This window comes from Syngnathus scovelli, chromosome 1, assembly GCF_024217435.2.
Source record: "Syngnathus scovelli strain Florida chromosome 1, RoL_Ssco_1.2, whole genome shotgun sequence".
NCBI classification, from domain to species: Eukaryota; Metazoa; Chordata; class Actinopteri; order Syngnathiformes; family Syngnathidae; genus Syngnathus; species Syngnathus scovelli.
This window is the reverse complement of record NC_090847.1, coordinates 28619453-28637079: the sequence shown is the minus strand read 5'-3', so window position 1 is coordinate 28637079 and position 17627 is coordinate 28619453. Positions and strand designations below refer to the sequence as shown.

The following is a 17627-nucleotide window of genomic DNA, read 5'->3' as shown; positions in this document are numbered from 1 at the left end:
GGAAAACGCACCTAGCCCTGTTATCCATGTACATTTAAAAAAATTAAGTTAAAAGTCAGACCTTCAAAATAAAAGGTCAATCTTGAACACAGGTGGAGCACTGTGGTAGCTCCGCCCCCTTTCCCATTTGACGAGTCCTTCCTCATTTCCTGTTGCGGTGCATTTGGAAATGGATGATGTAAATTACGTGTGTCCAACTCAAGGCCACCTCATTTTGTGTGGTCCGCAAAACAAATTCATGTGATTACTAAAATTGCAAATTATTTGAACAATTCTTTTACTAGTGTGATTTGAAAATGAGTTATTTGTCCGTTTGTTTTGTAGCTTACACTATATAGAAGTTGACGGTCATCATGGCCCTCCGAAGGAAACTGACTACATTGTAAATCCATGAAAGCGACAAACTCATTTAGATGCAAGAAATCTTAAAAAAGTTGTAATTGGCGTTTCATTCGATTGAGAAGCAGTTCACCAAATCAAGTCATCTCCGTTTCTCGGTGGACCCAAGTGCGGGGAAGCGAAAAATCTCCCGAAACATCAAAAAGACAAAGAAGGAAAAACCAAAGTACAGTTTACAATTCTTGTTTCTCCTTGGATCTCCTTTGAAGCTTGATCTCGCGTCCTCCTCGTCCCCCCGGTGTCTGAAGAAGCCCTTGGCCAGAAGCATTCTCCGTCAAATGAAGGAGGCAAACGCCTGTGATGTTGACAAGTGCTTAATGGTACCCTTGTTCCACATAATTGGGCTGGAATAGCGCCGTCATTTGCGACTGGAGAACCCGGACTCGACTTGAGAAAAATGCAAATGTGCGCCAAAGCGGCCCTTTTGCTTAATCAGTCCTCCACAAAGAGAATACTTTGAGTTCATTAGCGCGCCGTTTGCATACGGCCTCTGTAAAGTGGAGAGTTCATGCCAAACAAAAAAAAGAAAAAAGTCTTCTTTCAGCCCTTTAAATCACAATCAAAAAAGCGTTTTTAACTCGTTCACTGCCATTGACGGTTATAGACGTCGTAGATATTAACTGGGTTGGGGGTGAATGATTTAAGAGACTGCAACGTGGGCAGCTGGCGTTTAATGAAGGCCATCTTTAAATATTTCAGGCTCCATTTTGAAACCATTTCATGTGCACTTTACCTCTCGTGAAGTCGTTCCTGTTATTTCTCATTCGGTATTTCAGCATTTGCACGCACACGTCGCATTCTCGAGCTATTCCGTCAAAATGCAAAGATAACCAAACAGACTCTTTCTCCGTCTTACGTCTTTTCGTGGAACTTGACCGGTTGCGGCCCACGTAGCGTAGCGCATCTAAATGAAGCTAGCTTCAAGGTCGGCTACCTGAAATACTTTGAAATCTTGAGGGAAGGTACGTATCGTAGCAAAGCAGGTTTTCTTATCGGACTCAGACTGTGTGATGTTGGCTCTGGACCAAAGCGCTTCTTTGGGTGATGTTAGATGTGGGAGGAGGTTGACAACAAAGCTATCAAAGCAATTGGTTGTCTGGACCCAGTCCAAAGTCCAAAGGAAGGACAGCGGGAATTTTTTCATAGCGTAGGTACAGATAGCCGTCAGAATTTACCTGTCCGCCTCTCAATTTCGTCCTCGCCATTAGACACGGAGGCCACGCGTACCTTTAAGTACGCCGCGGTGCGTCCGGGCCTCGCAAAGGTCGTTGCGGATAACACTTGTCGGGTGGCGTCTCAATTATGCCATTGAAATTATGAAGAGTAGCAGAACTATTTTCTCTCGCCACTCTACTGGTCCACTTCACCTGGCCAAATGGATGTCGAGTGGCCGGACGTCACATGACCTTCACTGACTTTTCTTTTTTTTTCTTCTTCAATCTAGAAAGTAACATGTAAACAACCTCTCAGCTGACGAGCAAAATATGTGAGGAAAACAGTCAGCATTTAAGTCCGCTAGCTCAATGCTAACGCTAGCACTTAATTGGAATTTACATAGAAAGCTAACAGATAGCATCAATGTAGCAGTCAGTCAATTCTTTACATTTTATTTATTTATTTGACATGTTTTTGAAATAAACTACAATATTACAGAGAGCTGATTAAAATCCACACGATAAACGGCATTTCCATTGGCCTGGCGACCACCAAATGAGGCAAAACTCCACACAAGCCGGACGTTTGCCTTGACGAAACTCCAGCGAGCGAATGACCCAACTTGCCGACTGTGAGCCCGACCTCGGAGATGAAGCATATTGTTGGTGAACATTTCAAACAGAAGCCAGCCTGCCCACACAAGTCGCTTGAGCGCTTTGCAAACGTGAATCATATCGCACAGCGATCTGTATTTTGAAGAGCGGTGGTCACATGTGCCACCTTCACCTTCCATCTTCTGCTCCTTCTGTTTGTCCTTCTGCCAGTCTGGCACGGAATGAATTCCCGTTCAGCAGTGCTGCCTTCCTTTGATTTTCTCCGCTTTCCTGGCTGCTAAAGACTCTCCTGGTAGCTACACGCCACAGCTTTGCTGGATGGACTTAGGTTTTTCTGCTCGAATCGCAATCGCCCAGCTAGGGCCAAACTCGAAAATCTATTTTTTGAACGCTCTCGAGGGGAGGGAGGGGGGGGGGGGGGGGATGAAGGCAAAGTGAGACAGAGGGAGCAGATCGACACCACAGCTTGGCGACCAGCGTGGGGCCACTCGCGCTTGTTACGCTTCCTTCCCGGCGTCCTTTCCATCGCGACCGCTTACCACACCTGCGGGCCGCGGCCGGGTGACAACCGCGAGTCTCGGCGCCTCTTTAGCGGCCAAGCAATCTGCTCGCTGAGATCCGCCCGCTCCGGGGGAGACCAAGATCACCTACGGTGAAACATGGTGGCCAACCAGCAAAGGTAGTCAGAGCAAACCCATGGTGGTTTGGTCCTTGGGCACAATTGGCAATCGTTGGCTAACAAGCTGCTAAAGCTAGCCGCTAAAGCTTAGCCCCCTCACTTTTAGTTTGTCGACTACAGCTCTACTATCCATCTGCCCGGGAGGACCCGGAGACGCTCACGTCTACTGGCCGTTACACATCAAAAAATGCTCAAGGCGCATAGCGTGGAGATGAACAGCTGTTGGAATCAAATCTGCAAGAGTGAGCCAAGGCGAGGGCACTTCTATCTAAGCAATGCCGACGAGCAGATTGACGGCGAGCCCGCATTGGGTTCTCCTATCCGGGATTCTTTTTTCGGTTCGAGGGGCTCGAATGAAATGAAAAGTAGAAGTGGAAACCATCTGTCGTTCAATATTATTATTTTTTTTTTAGCAAATTCTGATACAGAGGAGAGCCTGGATGGACGGATGGATGGACGGATACGTTATTGATCCGCTTTGGGAAATTCAGTAATGAAATTATTGCTACACTGGCACGAACGATTGCGGTCCCTAACGATTTCAATTCTCGCCAGCAAAGGAGGCTTTATTTTTGGGACAAATTGGTTGTACTTGACTAATACGAGGCCTGTGGGTTCTGAAACGTACATTTTGCAAAAGAATGATTTTGCGGTTGCCCATGGAGTCTATAAAGCACAGCTTCCAAGCGTGCAAGATGTTTGCACTGCTTTGTTCTGGTAGCATCTGCGCCATTGCTTAAAAGCAAGTGTGTGCGTGTGTGTTTGTGTACCGCTTGTGCCTTGCCAACATTTTTTTTTTTTTTTTTTTTCCTTTCCCAAAGTGACTGTGGCAGTTTGGATTACAGTTATAACCTGTTCGCCTCGCCTTCAGATGGCGAGGGCTCGTGTGACGCGGTGTCAGGGGCCAGCTTATAATTAAGTCGCCTGCCAAATGCTATTATATATTATCAAGGTCCTGACAAAGTCTAAGGAAGTGGCAGCGCTCTTGTCACTTGCCTAATAAGGTCACCATATGGCATGCTAAATAACAGTTATTTCCACCATTCAAACACAACATTTAGTCGCGCTGTCATCTTGTACCGCGTGGGACGATGTCGCTTATTGAGAACGTACACAAAAAAAAAGACACAAATAACACAAAATTATTTCGATGGTCCAAAAGTTTGATTACAAAAAAGCAATAGAATACTTGCATGGGATTTCAGGTGGAAATCCAAAGAGTCCAAATGTTTTGCTCGTGACTCGCGAATCACTTGATAGTCTTGAAAATATAAAAAAATAATACAATAGTATGAAAAAATATTATTATAATATCATATATATGTAGATTCAAGATGGCGGCGCGTGCACACGGAGCGACCTCTCTCTGTCCCAACAGTTTCGTTTGTCATATATATATAATATGTAATATGGCTTGTCACCGTGGGATAGTAGGAAACGCAATTTTGATCTCTTTGTGTGTCTTGACGTGAAGAAATTGACAATAAAGCAGACCTTGACGTTGACTTAGATATAATAATACAAAAAATAATAGTTATAATATAAAAAATATAACAAAAAATAATGATATGTCTAATCTTCACACGGGCAACTTGATTGGCTCAAAGGTCTTGGCAATCTTGATATTGCATTGCACAGACTAGAGTCAGGGAAAAAAAAAAAATCTCTATCAGGTTCAACTTTTTAGGAACTGCAGCAAAATCGTTTTTCGAGCTTTCTGAGACCGATAGTCTGCAACAAAAAGCGGCCATCTCGGGCAAGCATCTTGGAGATTTCGCATAAGCTCTCCCTCGACGGTTTCAATATTTTAAGCGTGTCGCGCGGTCATAAACACATTAGCGAGCGCTACGTCTACAAAGTCACATTGACGGCGCTCCCGAAGGACGCCCTCCACAACATGAATCGCTTTGCGCGTGTGTGCGTGTGCCTGCAGCCTTTGATTTCATCCAGATGGACACTTTATTCCATACGGAGCTCTTAACTTGCACTAATCTTAGAAATTTGGATATTATACATAATCGAGCTGGAAATTGCATTCTTCTAATATTACCTTAAAGGACTGCTTAGCACCGGGAGCTCATTGAATGTCACCTCCACGCGTCTGTGACGTCGTGGCCCCTCACTCAACCAATTCGATATTCAAGTTCGAACCATTCGGACACGCTCAACGAGTCGTCTCGGCAAATTGCGAGAGAAAACGGAGGCGTTATTTCCCGCAGGCTTTTGTGCCAGCCGTTGCACGTGCAGCGTCATTATTCTCCTGCACAATTACCACTTCTGAATATTTCGCTCGGCCGGTAAATGATGAAAGTGATAAAAAAAAAAAAAAATGAGAGGTTCTTTTGTGCACGCTATTTTGTTGTGCTTGATTAGCCGGTGTAATTATACTTTCCCCCTGCGAGCTTCCCCTCCTCAATTTACATAAGCGCCCTATAGAATGCCTTCCACTTTGCAATATAATCACAACGTCTGTTGAAAGGGCTTTCTTTTCTTTTCTTTTGTTTTGGGCACAGGCCATTTGGTTAAGTGCAAATTTCTTCCTCCTTATCATGATTATAATAGTAACAAAAATAAATTGCATTGCTCAACAGAGACGTTTTCATTCCGAGTGCGTGCACCGCTAGTTAACGTCATTTGGTTTATTGTTTTTAGCCAAGTACGCAAGACTTTTGTTTCAGAGGTGGGAAAGAATACTATGAGAAAAAAAAATATCGGAAGTCTAATGGTGTAAAAAAAGAGTATTGATTTTACTCCTTGTAAAAGTCATTTAGTGGCTGGGCCGGCTGACGGAATAAAATAAGATGAATCGAATAAAAATCAAATACACAAGGAAAAAAAATCCCTGAAAAATAATCTTCAATAAATATTCAAAACTAAAATAAGATGAATCAAATGAAAATCATAACAAAAGTCATTCAGTGGGTGGGCTGGCTGACTCCAAAATGGAATAAGATGAATCGAATAAAAATCAAATACTCAAGGAAAAAAAATCCCTGAATAATATTAATAATAATAAATACTTAATAATAAAATCAGATGAATCAAATACTCAAGGAAAAAAAATCCCTGGAAAATAATCTTAAAGAAATGAACAGTCGGATGTTACTTTCCGCCTCCGCTTTCGAACGACTCTACAATGTCCTAATGAATCCCAGCGTGGGACCGACCCCCTTCGAAAAGCAGAACATAGTGATTAGAAGCTTGCGCAAACACAGCAAAAGACGCAAATAGTCATTAGTGCCTATTGGCAACTCTCAAAAGCAAGACGATGCCGATTTAAAAGCTCAGCATGTCACTTGTTGGAGCGTTTGACCCTTCTGATGAAATTAGAAACAACAAATTATTTTCCCATGGCAATATCCTGCTATTAAATACTGTTACGATCAAAGACACGCAAAAAAAAAAAATACAAATAAAATATGCACCGTTGGGGTTCACTCTCGGATTCTATTTGGATCGGGGTGGGCAATGTTTGGCTCGTTTTAGATCGTCACCACCTCCAGCAGGAAAACTGCCCATTTCCCGGTGGGCTCCTAATGAGAACTTCCTGTGAGGATCATTAGGGAATTTCATCTGGAGGAGATTCTCTTACAAGCGGAGAAAAGACGCCGTCTGCATGTACAAGCAGCCGCTGCCGCCGCTCAGCGGGATTAGGGGCCAATTTGCTGAGTGCGAAGAAGTTACCAGCCCTCCAAATCCCCCCAATCATCACCCACTTGCGTCTTGGGGTCTTCATTTTCCTTTGACTCGACTTTTTTTTTTTTTTTAATTTGACACAAGTACAGAAAGTGAGTACCAGAATTACTGTCGGTTGAAATTGTGAGTCACTTACCTATGTCACCTCTGGGTAAGATGACTCGGATGTCCCTCGAGTCCAACTTTTTTTTGTTGTAGTCGTTAGCTCGCTGGTTTCCCCGCCGTCTTCCATCACGACCCCTCAGGGGACCTCGGATAGCGGCCACTTGGTGGGGAGGTGTCATTTTGGAGAAGGGACACCCACGGCGGTAATACAATTAGGCAAATGGCTCTTTTTGCCGCCAGAGGGGAAGGTTAAAGCCCCCGGATTAATCCGAGCCTTAACTCGACTCGTAAACATGACAGTGGATCGACTCGGAAGTGAGAAAAAGATCAAATCTTGGCCTAAAAGCTCAGACCTCCGATTTTAGACGTGTAAAATGATATCAAATGTACAATCCGCATAGCAGCAAAAGCCATTTTAAAATAAAAATAAAATAAAATAAAACTTGCTAGCCGGAGACGTACAGGGAAAAACAAACGATTGGAAGAACAGCCATGGAATCGTCTCGCTCTGGTCTGCGCACTGCAACACGTGTGTCTTTGGGAACCAGACTCAAACGATTCCAACGGTTCCATGAACCCGAGGAGCTTGCGGAGGAATCCTCTCATACTTGAGCGTCTTCACATCCTTTGAGTTTGTAATTGGGCAGCGCTCCAGACGGATAAACAAAGCCATCGGCTCGTGATGAGTCCCCCCGCAAGGCTTTGTTGCGTACAAGGCTGCTTTGACTTTTTATTTTCTTTAATCCAGCTCAGCACGTTTAGGTAAGCGCACTTCAGTTGCATCAGGTGGAAAAAAATCATGTTCAAGACAATAAATTCAAATAAATTAATAAAATACAGACCAACAAATAAACAAATATAATAATAATAATAGAATAATAATAAATAAATATAATAATAAATAAATAATCATGAACACCCATTCCACTCCAAGAGTGAGCTGAGCGTTCGAAAGACTTTTGAAGACAGCTCGAGCAGCGTCGAACGTTTGATCAGCAAAGCCTTGGGAGGGAAGTCGAAGCGTACCAGGGGGAGGAGAGAACAAACCCAAACGGTAGCTGTTTAACTCCATCCGCAACTTGTCGGCTGCTTCTCTTCCAAGCCGGGCCCGCCTGGTTGTGTGGTGAGAAGAAGAGCGCCATAACGTTGTCGCAAAGTCAAATCTGTCTTTTGTGAAATGCCAAGCCAATTAGCACCTTTGCAGGGTGTTCCCAAATTGAGGCTTTTGCATCTTCTGGCGCCTTTCAGAGCCCATGCAAAGGGGGTTCCGCCCTCCCGTGAGACCCGCCAAGCAAGGTGGCTCTGAAACGGAATCCAACAGGGCTTGACAGACAGATTTTCCTGGGACGAAAATGTCCACTTCTGGGATCCAACGTGTGATTTTAGTTTTTTTGTTATGCCACGCAGAATCCATTGTCGTGTAAAATCCAACCACTCTTGATCATCTTTTACTTTTGAAAACCTCAACTAGCTTTTCTTGATCTCACTTCGGGTTACTTTTCTTGCCAGGACATTTTACTCATGGCAATATCAGTTCCTCTGCCAGTTTCTTGCCAAACCTGCGCTCGGAGAATCTCGCCCAGAAACGATCAAACATTTCTCCCTTAGACAATTATTTTTGATGTGGCTTTTTTTTTTTTTTTTTTTGCATTCTGGTTGATTTATCTAAAGAGCGCACTGCGCGAGTGTGCGCGCTCTGTGGCGGCCCGCAGCTATTTTCCACACGGGCAACCGTGAAGTCATATTGACACTCAACATATGGTCGGCCCCGTTTGGAGATACACTCGGAGCCTCCCCACGTTTCACTTGTCTTCATGAATAATACCGCGGTGGGTTAAGGCATCTGGAATCTGGAAAAATTTTCACCGGCACCAACAATGCCTTCACGCCTGAATTAGCATGTTACCAAAAATATGTTCGCTTCATTTTATAGCATTTCTCAAGGCTTTGCTGCTTTCAGCATGCGAGATTTCGGAATAATACGCATCGTCACAAGAGCGTCAAGCCGCTATTTATTGCGCTTTCACATCCACCCAACTGCTTCTCAAGTTTGAAGACGTTCATAAAATGCACAGTGTACCGTAAAATTGGGCAGACACGTCTATGAAAGCTGAGAGGAAGTACATTTGAGCAAAGTATTATTTTATATTATATAGAATTATGACAAAAATCAAAACCTGCTAACCGCTAAGCTAATGTTTTGAAACAAATCCTAAGTGAGACTTCCAAGGCGTCAAATTGCCTTGCCCTCCAAAAGTCAAACGTGACTTCAGGATGCCGCGCTCGCCATATGCTCGTCGCCGACTGGTCATTTTGGAACCCGTCGACCTGATGACATCGACAATAAGTCCGTCTCGATGCGTACGTCTGCTGATCGATGGCGGGAAGCGAGAGTTGTGCCCGGGGAAACTTTGGATGGACGTGAAGGTGTGGCAAGCCAGATGGTCTGAAGCCAAAGTCACTTTCCTTCCTTGGAGTTTTGTCACCTTCCACTTAAGTGCTGAATAGGCAGACTTGCCGGAAGGTCACCTTGCACTGGGATTTGGTGTGAGCGGGATTTATTTTTGCCTGCACTAAGTTTAACATTGGATATTGAAATGGCAGCAAACACGGAGACTCAAAGGTCATATTTGCACTCAAGTGTTCCCTGTCATGTATTTGATTTGTTGGCTCCGAGTCAGAAAGATTCGAGCCCCCCCTCCCCCCTCGTATTAGCCTTCCTATCAGCTCAGGTTTCCAGAAATATACTCTTGCAGATTCTCTCCATCCTGACATTTCTCTCCACTATATTTTGATTGACAGATTGGGAGTGTGTTTTTGGAGTTAAGCTTGGCGGAGTGTCTCCGCTCAATTTGATAATAGTTTGACGAGAGATAACTTGGATGCTCTGTTGTTGTCTTAGTGATTGAAAAAAAAAATGGCCTTCACACTTGCCAATCATGTAAATGTTTGAATATTCACCAATCAGGACATTTGTGATCATGATGTGAAATAAAACAGCCAGTCAAGAAAATGAGCAAATAGATATTAATGACAGTCGGGTGTAATTAATGCCCGGGTTCTCCAAGAAGGACGTTGACAGTAACACGGGTCATTTATCACCAGCGGGCTGGCTCATTCTCCAGCCATTGCAGGAGCGGGCAGAATCTTAATTGCCGGCTCAGCCCGGCGTGCCTGGAGACGAGACCGGAAAGCCGAACAGTCAGGCCGGGGCTCCTCGCCGCTTTCGATTTCATTTTCGCCACTGTACATGTGTAATGCTGGTGGGGGTGGGGGGGGGGGGAGATAAGTGAGCCAATGTGGCGTTCGGGTAGTCCGTCTCATCCGCTGCGAGACTCGGGAGTAGATTACAGAGCTCCCGAGGAAATATTTCCTCTCCTCGGAAGAAGATTGAGTAGCCTAAGACAAACAGACTCCGCCTTTTGCACACAATGTTATGTCCGTCAAAAAAAAAAAAAACGGCAATTCAGCCAAAGGGAGCGTCAACGCAAAGATGTAAGGGGTTTTCAAGAAACACGTTTCAACGTTGTAATACCGTCTTTTCTATATTTTTTTTATATCCTTTTTTTTTCTTTACATTTTTGTTTTATTTAGCGCTCAAATTTACGACGATTCGGATTTTGATGTGTCCCGGAGGTCGTCTGTCTAAAGTCTCGGAGAGAACTCGCAACGTGACATCACCGCGCCGGCGTATCTTGCCACTTCCAAGTTACGCAATTATGTCGGACATGGTAAAAGACTGCCACGTTACTGCTTTGACCAGCAAAGCGGACATGTGTTCGACGGACTTGGCATCCAGTGCAGTCCCAAACTTTCTCCCCCTCCAGGCCACGTCTGTGTGTGTCACCCGCACTCCGGTCGCCGGCGACAGTTGCGAGATTGGCCCCGGCTTTGCACGCAAATTGGCGGGTGGGCTGCCACGCACGGCCTGCGTGGAGCCGATTGGCGTGGCAGCGGCGGCAGCAGACGCTAATCTCATGTGCCAGGTTGGAGGTCTCTCACGGGCTGCCGTCGCTTCCGCGGATAAAGCCGCTTCTTTCCGGAGCTGACGCGAGTCAGCATTTGTTAAGAGCTCGCCAAAGTTCCGTCACAAAAATCACACGGGGGATCAATATAAACTTCAGTTTAACATTTCTGGAGGAGAAAAAGATTCTGGCAAAAGTACCTCCGGAAATGTATTGAGCAATTTTATTTTAACAACTTCACGGTACGACCTGATGAAAATGGAAGTCGAGTAACAAAGTATTTGATTTGCTTGGTAACATGACGCCGCTGAAAGGTGTTTTGTTGCGTGAAGACAGGCTGCCCGCTGGGATTGGGAACAGTTCGCCGTCCCCAATCCCTGCGGGCTCCTCGCTCGTACGTTAGCGCATCAGCGCCGTCGCGCGCCCGTGTTTGTGTGCGAGGCGCTCATTAGCGCGACGCGCTTCCTCACCGAGGGAGGAAGGCAACCCGCCGCAGAGGTTTTCGCGGAGGGTCAGGAAGCGCCGGCGTTCGCCGGATGCGGGCCGCGGTAGCGAGTAAACAACTCCGCTGTACTTTTCACCCTTCGAGTGTACGACGGGATGAAAGGCGATGGATCTAACGACAGACTGAGACGATGACGTGATTCGGTCACATGCAGTACGCGCGATTTCTTGCCCTACAATCTGTCACCAATGCTAATTTTGAGGTTGCGGCGTGCGGCGCTAACCCCAAATTCCCTCACACGGAACTTTCTGTCTCTCTCTGTGCCTCATGCAAAATAGGCGTTGATGAATGTTTCATGAGCAAAGAGTCACCTGCGGTGGAGGGTTGCCTTGCAAATTCAGTGGCCGCATGTGCTCGGTTTGAAAGATCACAGAAGGATCAATAGCCGCACAGTTTGTTTATGCATGAACACATGTTCATGACAGATACGGCGGCGTAAGGCCCGAGACGTGAAATCGCGTGGAGGCACCGCGTCCATTCAGTTTCGGTTCCCTAACGCGTTTAAGACGTGATCGACTGAAAAGACGTTTAGAATTGTGGTTGGTCGGTATTGCGGATTTTTGCGAAGGAAACATTGATTTATTGAAGCTTTCAGGTTTGCAAAATGATAGCCAAGACAAGATGCTCAAGGTGACCCAGGTTCAATAAATTTCAGCCTCGGCATTTGATGCAACTTGGTTATTTATCTGAGCTCTGTTTTGGACCTCTCTGGTGCACCCCCTACAGTTGATTAGTGTCATTACAGTTGGCCGACATGTATTATGCAGTTTTTCTGCTACTGACGAGCTTTTTCTTGCATTTTAATTGTATTTATCTGATTCAGTCACTGTTTACTTCATTATGAAAACAAAATTTGTATTCATTGCCCCCAAATTAATAGCATTCAAATTCATTGTAATTTGCCTTAATTCACCCCCCCTTGTCTGCTTGAAAATCCGCTACCCCGCTGCTTATTTTGGCGATTCACAATGCTTCACAAGACAGGAAAATGAGCGACATTTGCATAACAACAACAGATTTCTTTGAAGTTGCGTCTTGACTTGGCAAATGGTTAAAAATGGTCTTGAACAGAATGTTCTCTTAGGTTTGGAAAGCCTCAGCGGGTATGTGTAGAGCAAAGTTATTGTCGAAGCAATTTCCGCAAACACATTTTCAGGATTTTTATCAATAAATTATAATATTTCTCCATACTCTCCACATTTTTCAGTCATTATTTAAACACTTTGCGGATAGTTAAAGCTCCCTGCAGCAATTATATTATATTATATTATATTATATTATATTATATTATATTATATTATATTATATTATATTATATTATATTATTAATACCCTGATGAATTATTCTGAAAAGGTTCATCAAACTGAAATCAAAGCAAAATGGCTGACTTTCTGTTTGGTGCTTTCATGGCTCCTTGAGACTTTTTTTCTCGTAATAGAGCCCGGCGGGCCAGCCAATTTGGTCTCCAGCCATGAGACTTTTCCATGCGTCCTGTTAAGACAGACAGGTCCACCAAAATTGGTGAAATTATTTCGGGAGCAGTTTTTTTTCTCCTCAAATTTTTCCCATTTTGTGAAGTAGCCCATAATGTGTGTTTTAGCCGAAAAAAAATTCCAACGGTCAAGATTTACCATGTTATATTTTAATTTTTGCAGGGACAAAATTGACAAGCGATTTATTTACACAAAGCTGTACAAAAGCAAATTAACTTACATAAAATATCTCATAAATAGAAGTGGACTTGCGTTCAATACACGTTGCCATGTTCAGCTAAATTGCGTGCATAGTGATTTATATTTAACGATGATAAGTCAGGTTTCCTCGATTTCTATATCAACATCTAAGTCGCAGGACAAATAGCAATGGTTAATATTACAAATCTGGATACACGTGGTGGATAGTGGAGGACGCACCTCAGGCAGCGCTGGAGTGGAATCCGCACGTTCAGCGTTTTCATCTGGAGGACCCCCTCACATGTAAGCGGTTGAATGTCTCCAGGCATTTGTTGGGGGGGCGGGGCAAACTACAACTTGAACATTCTACGCCTCCATATTCAACCCGAGAGCTTGTTTCATGCAAAAAAAACCTCTGATGTCTCACTTGTCCATTTATCTGGAGGCAGCACAGATTCCAACGAGAATCTCAACCATCTCACCCCCGATCGACGGGATCGATCACTTCCGCAAATATATTTCGAGACGCGGCCGATAAATTGCCGAGTGGACGAATGATCATCGTTACGCTCGATACCGACAAGCAAGTCTTGGACCGGACCGGGAAATGCACCGCACTAGGAATGGATAGTTGACGGCCAGTTCAAGTTTGGCTCGCCGACACCCGACCGGCCGATTCTCCAGGAAGCAAGAAACGTGTGCCTCGTGTCGACTCTTACCGATTGGTAGAAAAAGGCACAATTGCAATTTTGCATTCACTCTCAGCATTTTCGTGTGTGTGTGTGTGTGTGTGTGTGAATCGGTGTGTGTGTGTGTGTGTGTTTGTTCAGAAGCACTGAAGATACAAAGTGGCACCAGAAAAAAGAACAACAGTTCAAATAGCGAGTACAATTTCATGATCATCTCTACAATTTCAGCTGTCGTTAACAAAGTGATGACGATGACGTAGATCCCCTTGTTAAAAATTTGCGCGACGATATCCATACCCCAATGAGGAACCGGCGTACCGAGTCGGGAGTACACGGCGAACGTTTTCATTAGTTATAAAGTAAGCAAGCAACAAGGTGGAATCCAATGTTACAATAGGGGATTTGTCTACATTATAATTTTTCTTCTTCCTTCTCACTAAACCAAGTAAGTTCCATAAAGCGTGCAGTAGAAAAGTAAATATTCATGTATACACTTGCTAAGTATAGGAGCAATGTCGTACACACTCGAGAGAGAGAGAGAGAGAGAGAGAGCGAGCGCCGGAATGGCGAAAATTGCAACTCCGTTCCAAACGTAGCGAACAGAAACACAGCAACAAAGAAAAACAGACGATCCCCTTTTGATTGACAATCGGAAAAACACGGCGTGGAATGTTTCAAGTTCAGCGTCTGGCGTGAAACACAAAGGATCCAAATCTAAAGTCTGCGTTTGATTGTTTTTGCGTTTGCTCGAGCGGATTTCTACATTCGTGCTCAAAGGATGCCGCGGCGACATCTCCTGCCCTTCCTTCCTTGTGCGTCGCTTTTCGATGCTTTGAGGGGGAATCGTTCCAAAATCGTAACGACGGATGATTGATGGCAAATGTTTACTCGATGATTTTTATTGCTCAGTCTGTCCCACGATGAAGTCAAAGCTGTTTTTAAAAAGAAGAACAAAAAAAAAAACAGGACGCTGTTTTCAGGGCGGCGCACCGTCATGAACCGTTGATACGCTAGCTAGCTAAGCTAGCTACAGCGCAGCCTGTACACTTGTACCGAGTGTCTCTGTACAATTTTTCCATGTCGCCGGTGACATCACCGGTGCCAAAGAGTCTCGGCAGAAGAATATTTGAAATCATTGCCGACATCTCTTTGTTTTCGGTCTTTGAGTCCACGGATGCTCCAAATGTTGCGGACCGATAGCCGCTAGGTTGTGGTAACCAGTTCCAGACAAAACGTTGAAGTTGGCCACTCTTTTAAAAAAGTCTTTTTTTTTGTTTTTTTTGTTTAGTTTTTTGATTTTCTCAATGTGTATGTGATGGATGTGGATGCATGCATGTCGTGTCGCATCAGTGTGTCAAATACGTTGCTTAATCTACAGGCGGACTCTCGGGCAGCAGAGCACGTTGCAAGAGCCCAAGTCGCCAGATTGACATCTCAGTGGTAGCGCTTATTATTTTATTTTTTTTTTTTTTAAAAGGCCACCTTCTTGACATTTTGAGTCTTTGGAGTCCGACCTCATTGAATGCAATGGGGGAGGGGGTGGAGAAATTAACGTAGTGGGCTTTTCCTTCCCGCGCGTGGTCTTACAGGTAGACCTCCCGTCGAGTTAGGGTGCCGCAGGAGGTGGGCTTGTACTCCCCGGTGGCCACCATGGGGATCTCCTCGGTGGGGTGGCTCAGCATCTCCTCCCCGCCCCCGGGCGAGCCGTACGGAGGCGAGCCGTAAGACGGCGAGCCGAAGGCCTCGTAGGAGGACGAGGAAGAAGCCATTTTCTTACTAAGGAGGTTGCGGTTGCGGTCGCCCAGCACGTGGCCGGCGGCGGGGTCTCCGTTGGCCATGGCGGCCATGGCGAGGGTCTCTTGGCTGCCGGACTGCTCTTGGCTGCTGCTGCTGCCGCCGTTGTTGCCGCCGCCGCCGCCGCTCATGAAAGTGGAAAGCTTTGGTTGTTGGGGGGTGGTGGTGGACCTGGATAGCCGCCGCTCGGGCGGGGTGCGGACGGGCATCCAGCAGGAGTCCGAGTGGCCGTACTCGTCGCATTCCCGGGTGCACTTGCCGGTCATGGCTACGTCAGGCAAAGGCCGTGAATCTGCGGGGGGAGGGGAGAGGGAGGAGAAGACAAATGCGTCAGCGCCTTCTGTTTGTTTTCACCAACTTTGGAGATTCATTGATGAGTGGCTCGTGTTGATATCTAACACTTGATTGTGCGAAGTGTTGGCAGATGGCAGAATTTGCGATTGCGCTAATTGTGTCGACTTGCGCGGTGATTGGCAGCGCGGCACGTGACGACCAGTCGACTTGCCTTTCGCCAAATTAGTGTCATTAAAAAAAATAAAAGGAAACTATCCAACTCCGTCTAGCTGTGTTGCTAAATAGAACCTGTGAAGGTCGCTACTGACTTTTTCTCGCAGCACTAAACGGGCATAAATAAAAGCAATGTTTTGTTTTCATGCATGCCACCACAGCGAGTGTAACAAGACAATGAAAAACTGCGGCTCGCCGGCTCGGACGGACGGCGGAACTCCGACTCGAGACGGGTGGAGGCGTGAAGAAGCCTTTGAAATCATGTCATGCTTCAAAAACGTGTTTGTGCTGAGGCGGCGGCGAGCAACAATGAGCAACTCAAGAATCAATTGGATTTATTGGACTGCTTATCTGTTGATTGACAGCCGGCAATCACGTCCCCCCTGATCTAAGTCGCTTTTCAGATTTGGATGGCTCAAGCGTCCTGCTAGTCTCTTTAATCCACAAATTAGGCCTTGAAGCAATTACCTGTTTTAGCCTCGGCCTCAGATTAGCGATTGTATTACGAGACGCTTCTAAAGGACTTGCCGGTGTCACTGAAAACACGTCGTTGGACAAGTAAGAGACGTTGTTGATGTTTTTTTTTTTTTCTCTGGAGATGTTTGATGTAGTTTGGACATGAAAGGATGCATGGGAAATCAAAACCAAGCAGCGACGGGGAGTGCAAACCAAGCCAAGCATGCCTTTGCCCCAAAAAACAAAACAACAAAAGAGTTGGTATGGCGCCTTACTTTTAATGCTCTTTTTCTCCTGTAAAAGAAAGAAGACAGAACAGAAATCATTTGTTCTGTTTGTCACATTGAATACACGGACGGCGGGCATTTTGGAAACAAAAGGAAGGAGGCGGGGCATGGGAGAAGCTAAAGAGTGCCATTCATAATCCGTTTCCGATGGAATGGAGGCGAGGCTCGAGTGTCAAGCCCTCGGGGAACCGCTTTCACTTTTATCATTAGCCGATCCGACGCAGCTCTTAATGAATTCTAAGTAGCCGAGTGATGGAAAGGAAAGGCGAGGGAAGTTGACAAAATTGGGAGATGTAATGCCATGACATGATGGATGGTGGCGTGAGCTCTCACATACACACACAACTTCGGAAAGAGAGACAAGCGGCAACTGATTGTCCTGCCCACAACGCCAGGCGGGATTCTCGGGAGCACTGATTGCTCATTCAATTGGCTCCTCGAAACAACTAAGATTCAGATTTTTGTTTTTGTCAGCTCCCCCTGGAGATGACATTTCGGTTACCCGAATTGTAAGAATACAGATGTGAGGCACTTTGGGAATTAATTTGACTAGTTTTAGCTCAGCGGTCTCAAACATGCGGCTCGTGGGCCAATTGCGGCCCGTGGAATGATAGTTTGTGGTCCTCTACTTAATATGAAAGCTTGTTAGCGTAGCCTGTGATTTTGATATGAATGGTTGTGTTCAATTGTGTCTTTTTGGAGCTCTTTTCTACCTTGAACTTTAATAAGTCCAAGTATAAGTCTGGACTTCCTGATGAGCAATATCCAATTTAGATTTTCTGACAACTTCTAGATGTTGCAGGCCATTTGTAACCTCGAATTTGATCGCGAGTTTGAATTTCAAGTGGATATTAAAGGTTGCTTCCATCCCATAATCAGGACGTGGCGAAGAAAAGTCGTTAAGTTTCCGAGCGGGGTTGCAAGCCTCACTGCACCTCTAGCCCGGCAAAGGAGGCCTTTCTTTCGCAGGTTTTGCCCCCGGGGGGGCGGAGACCTTATTGGCTAGCCAGAGACGGTCTGTATCGCTCGGGGGAGAAGCGCTTTCAGCCGCGGGAAGGTTGTAAATTCATAATGACCCACAGCACAGCCCATTTGCTCTCCT

General features: G+C 45.4%; 1 protein-coding gene and 1 long non-coding RNA gene across 8 annotated transcripts in view; one reads left to right on the top strand and one right to left on the bottom strand.

The window, feature by feature from the left end:
* LOC125983983 (uncharacterized) overlaps positions 1–17627 on the top strand; it is a 279094-nt gene that overhangs the window by 69982 nt on the left and 191485 nt on the right. The window lies entirely within an intron of this gene.
* pcdh7b (protocadherin 7b) overlaps positions 12740–17627 on the bottom strand; it is a 70978-nt gene continuing 66090 nt past the window's right edge. For 2 of the 6 annotated variants that reach the window (XM_049745116.2, XM_049745122.2), the window contains exons 3-4: positions 16514–16532; positions 15421–15567 (exon numbers count right to left, since the gene is read on the bottom strand). In XM_049745116.2, the coding sequence (XP_049601073.1) occupies positions 16516–16532 (17 nt within the window). In that variant the 3' untranslated portion in view covers positions 15421–15567; positions 16514–16515. Of the gene's footprint in view, positions 15568–16513; positions 16533–17627 lie in introns of all 6 variants that reach the window. The other 4 variants (XM_049745101.1, XM_049745110.2, XM_049745115.2 and 1 more) reach the window with 3 other exon arrangements.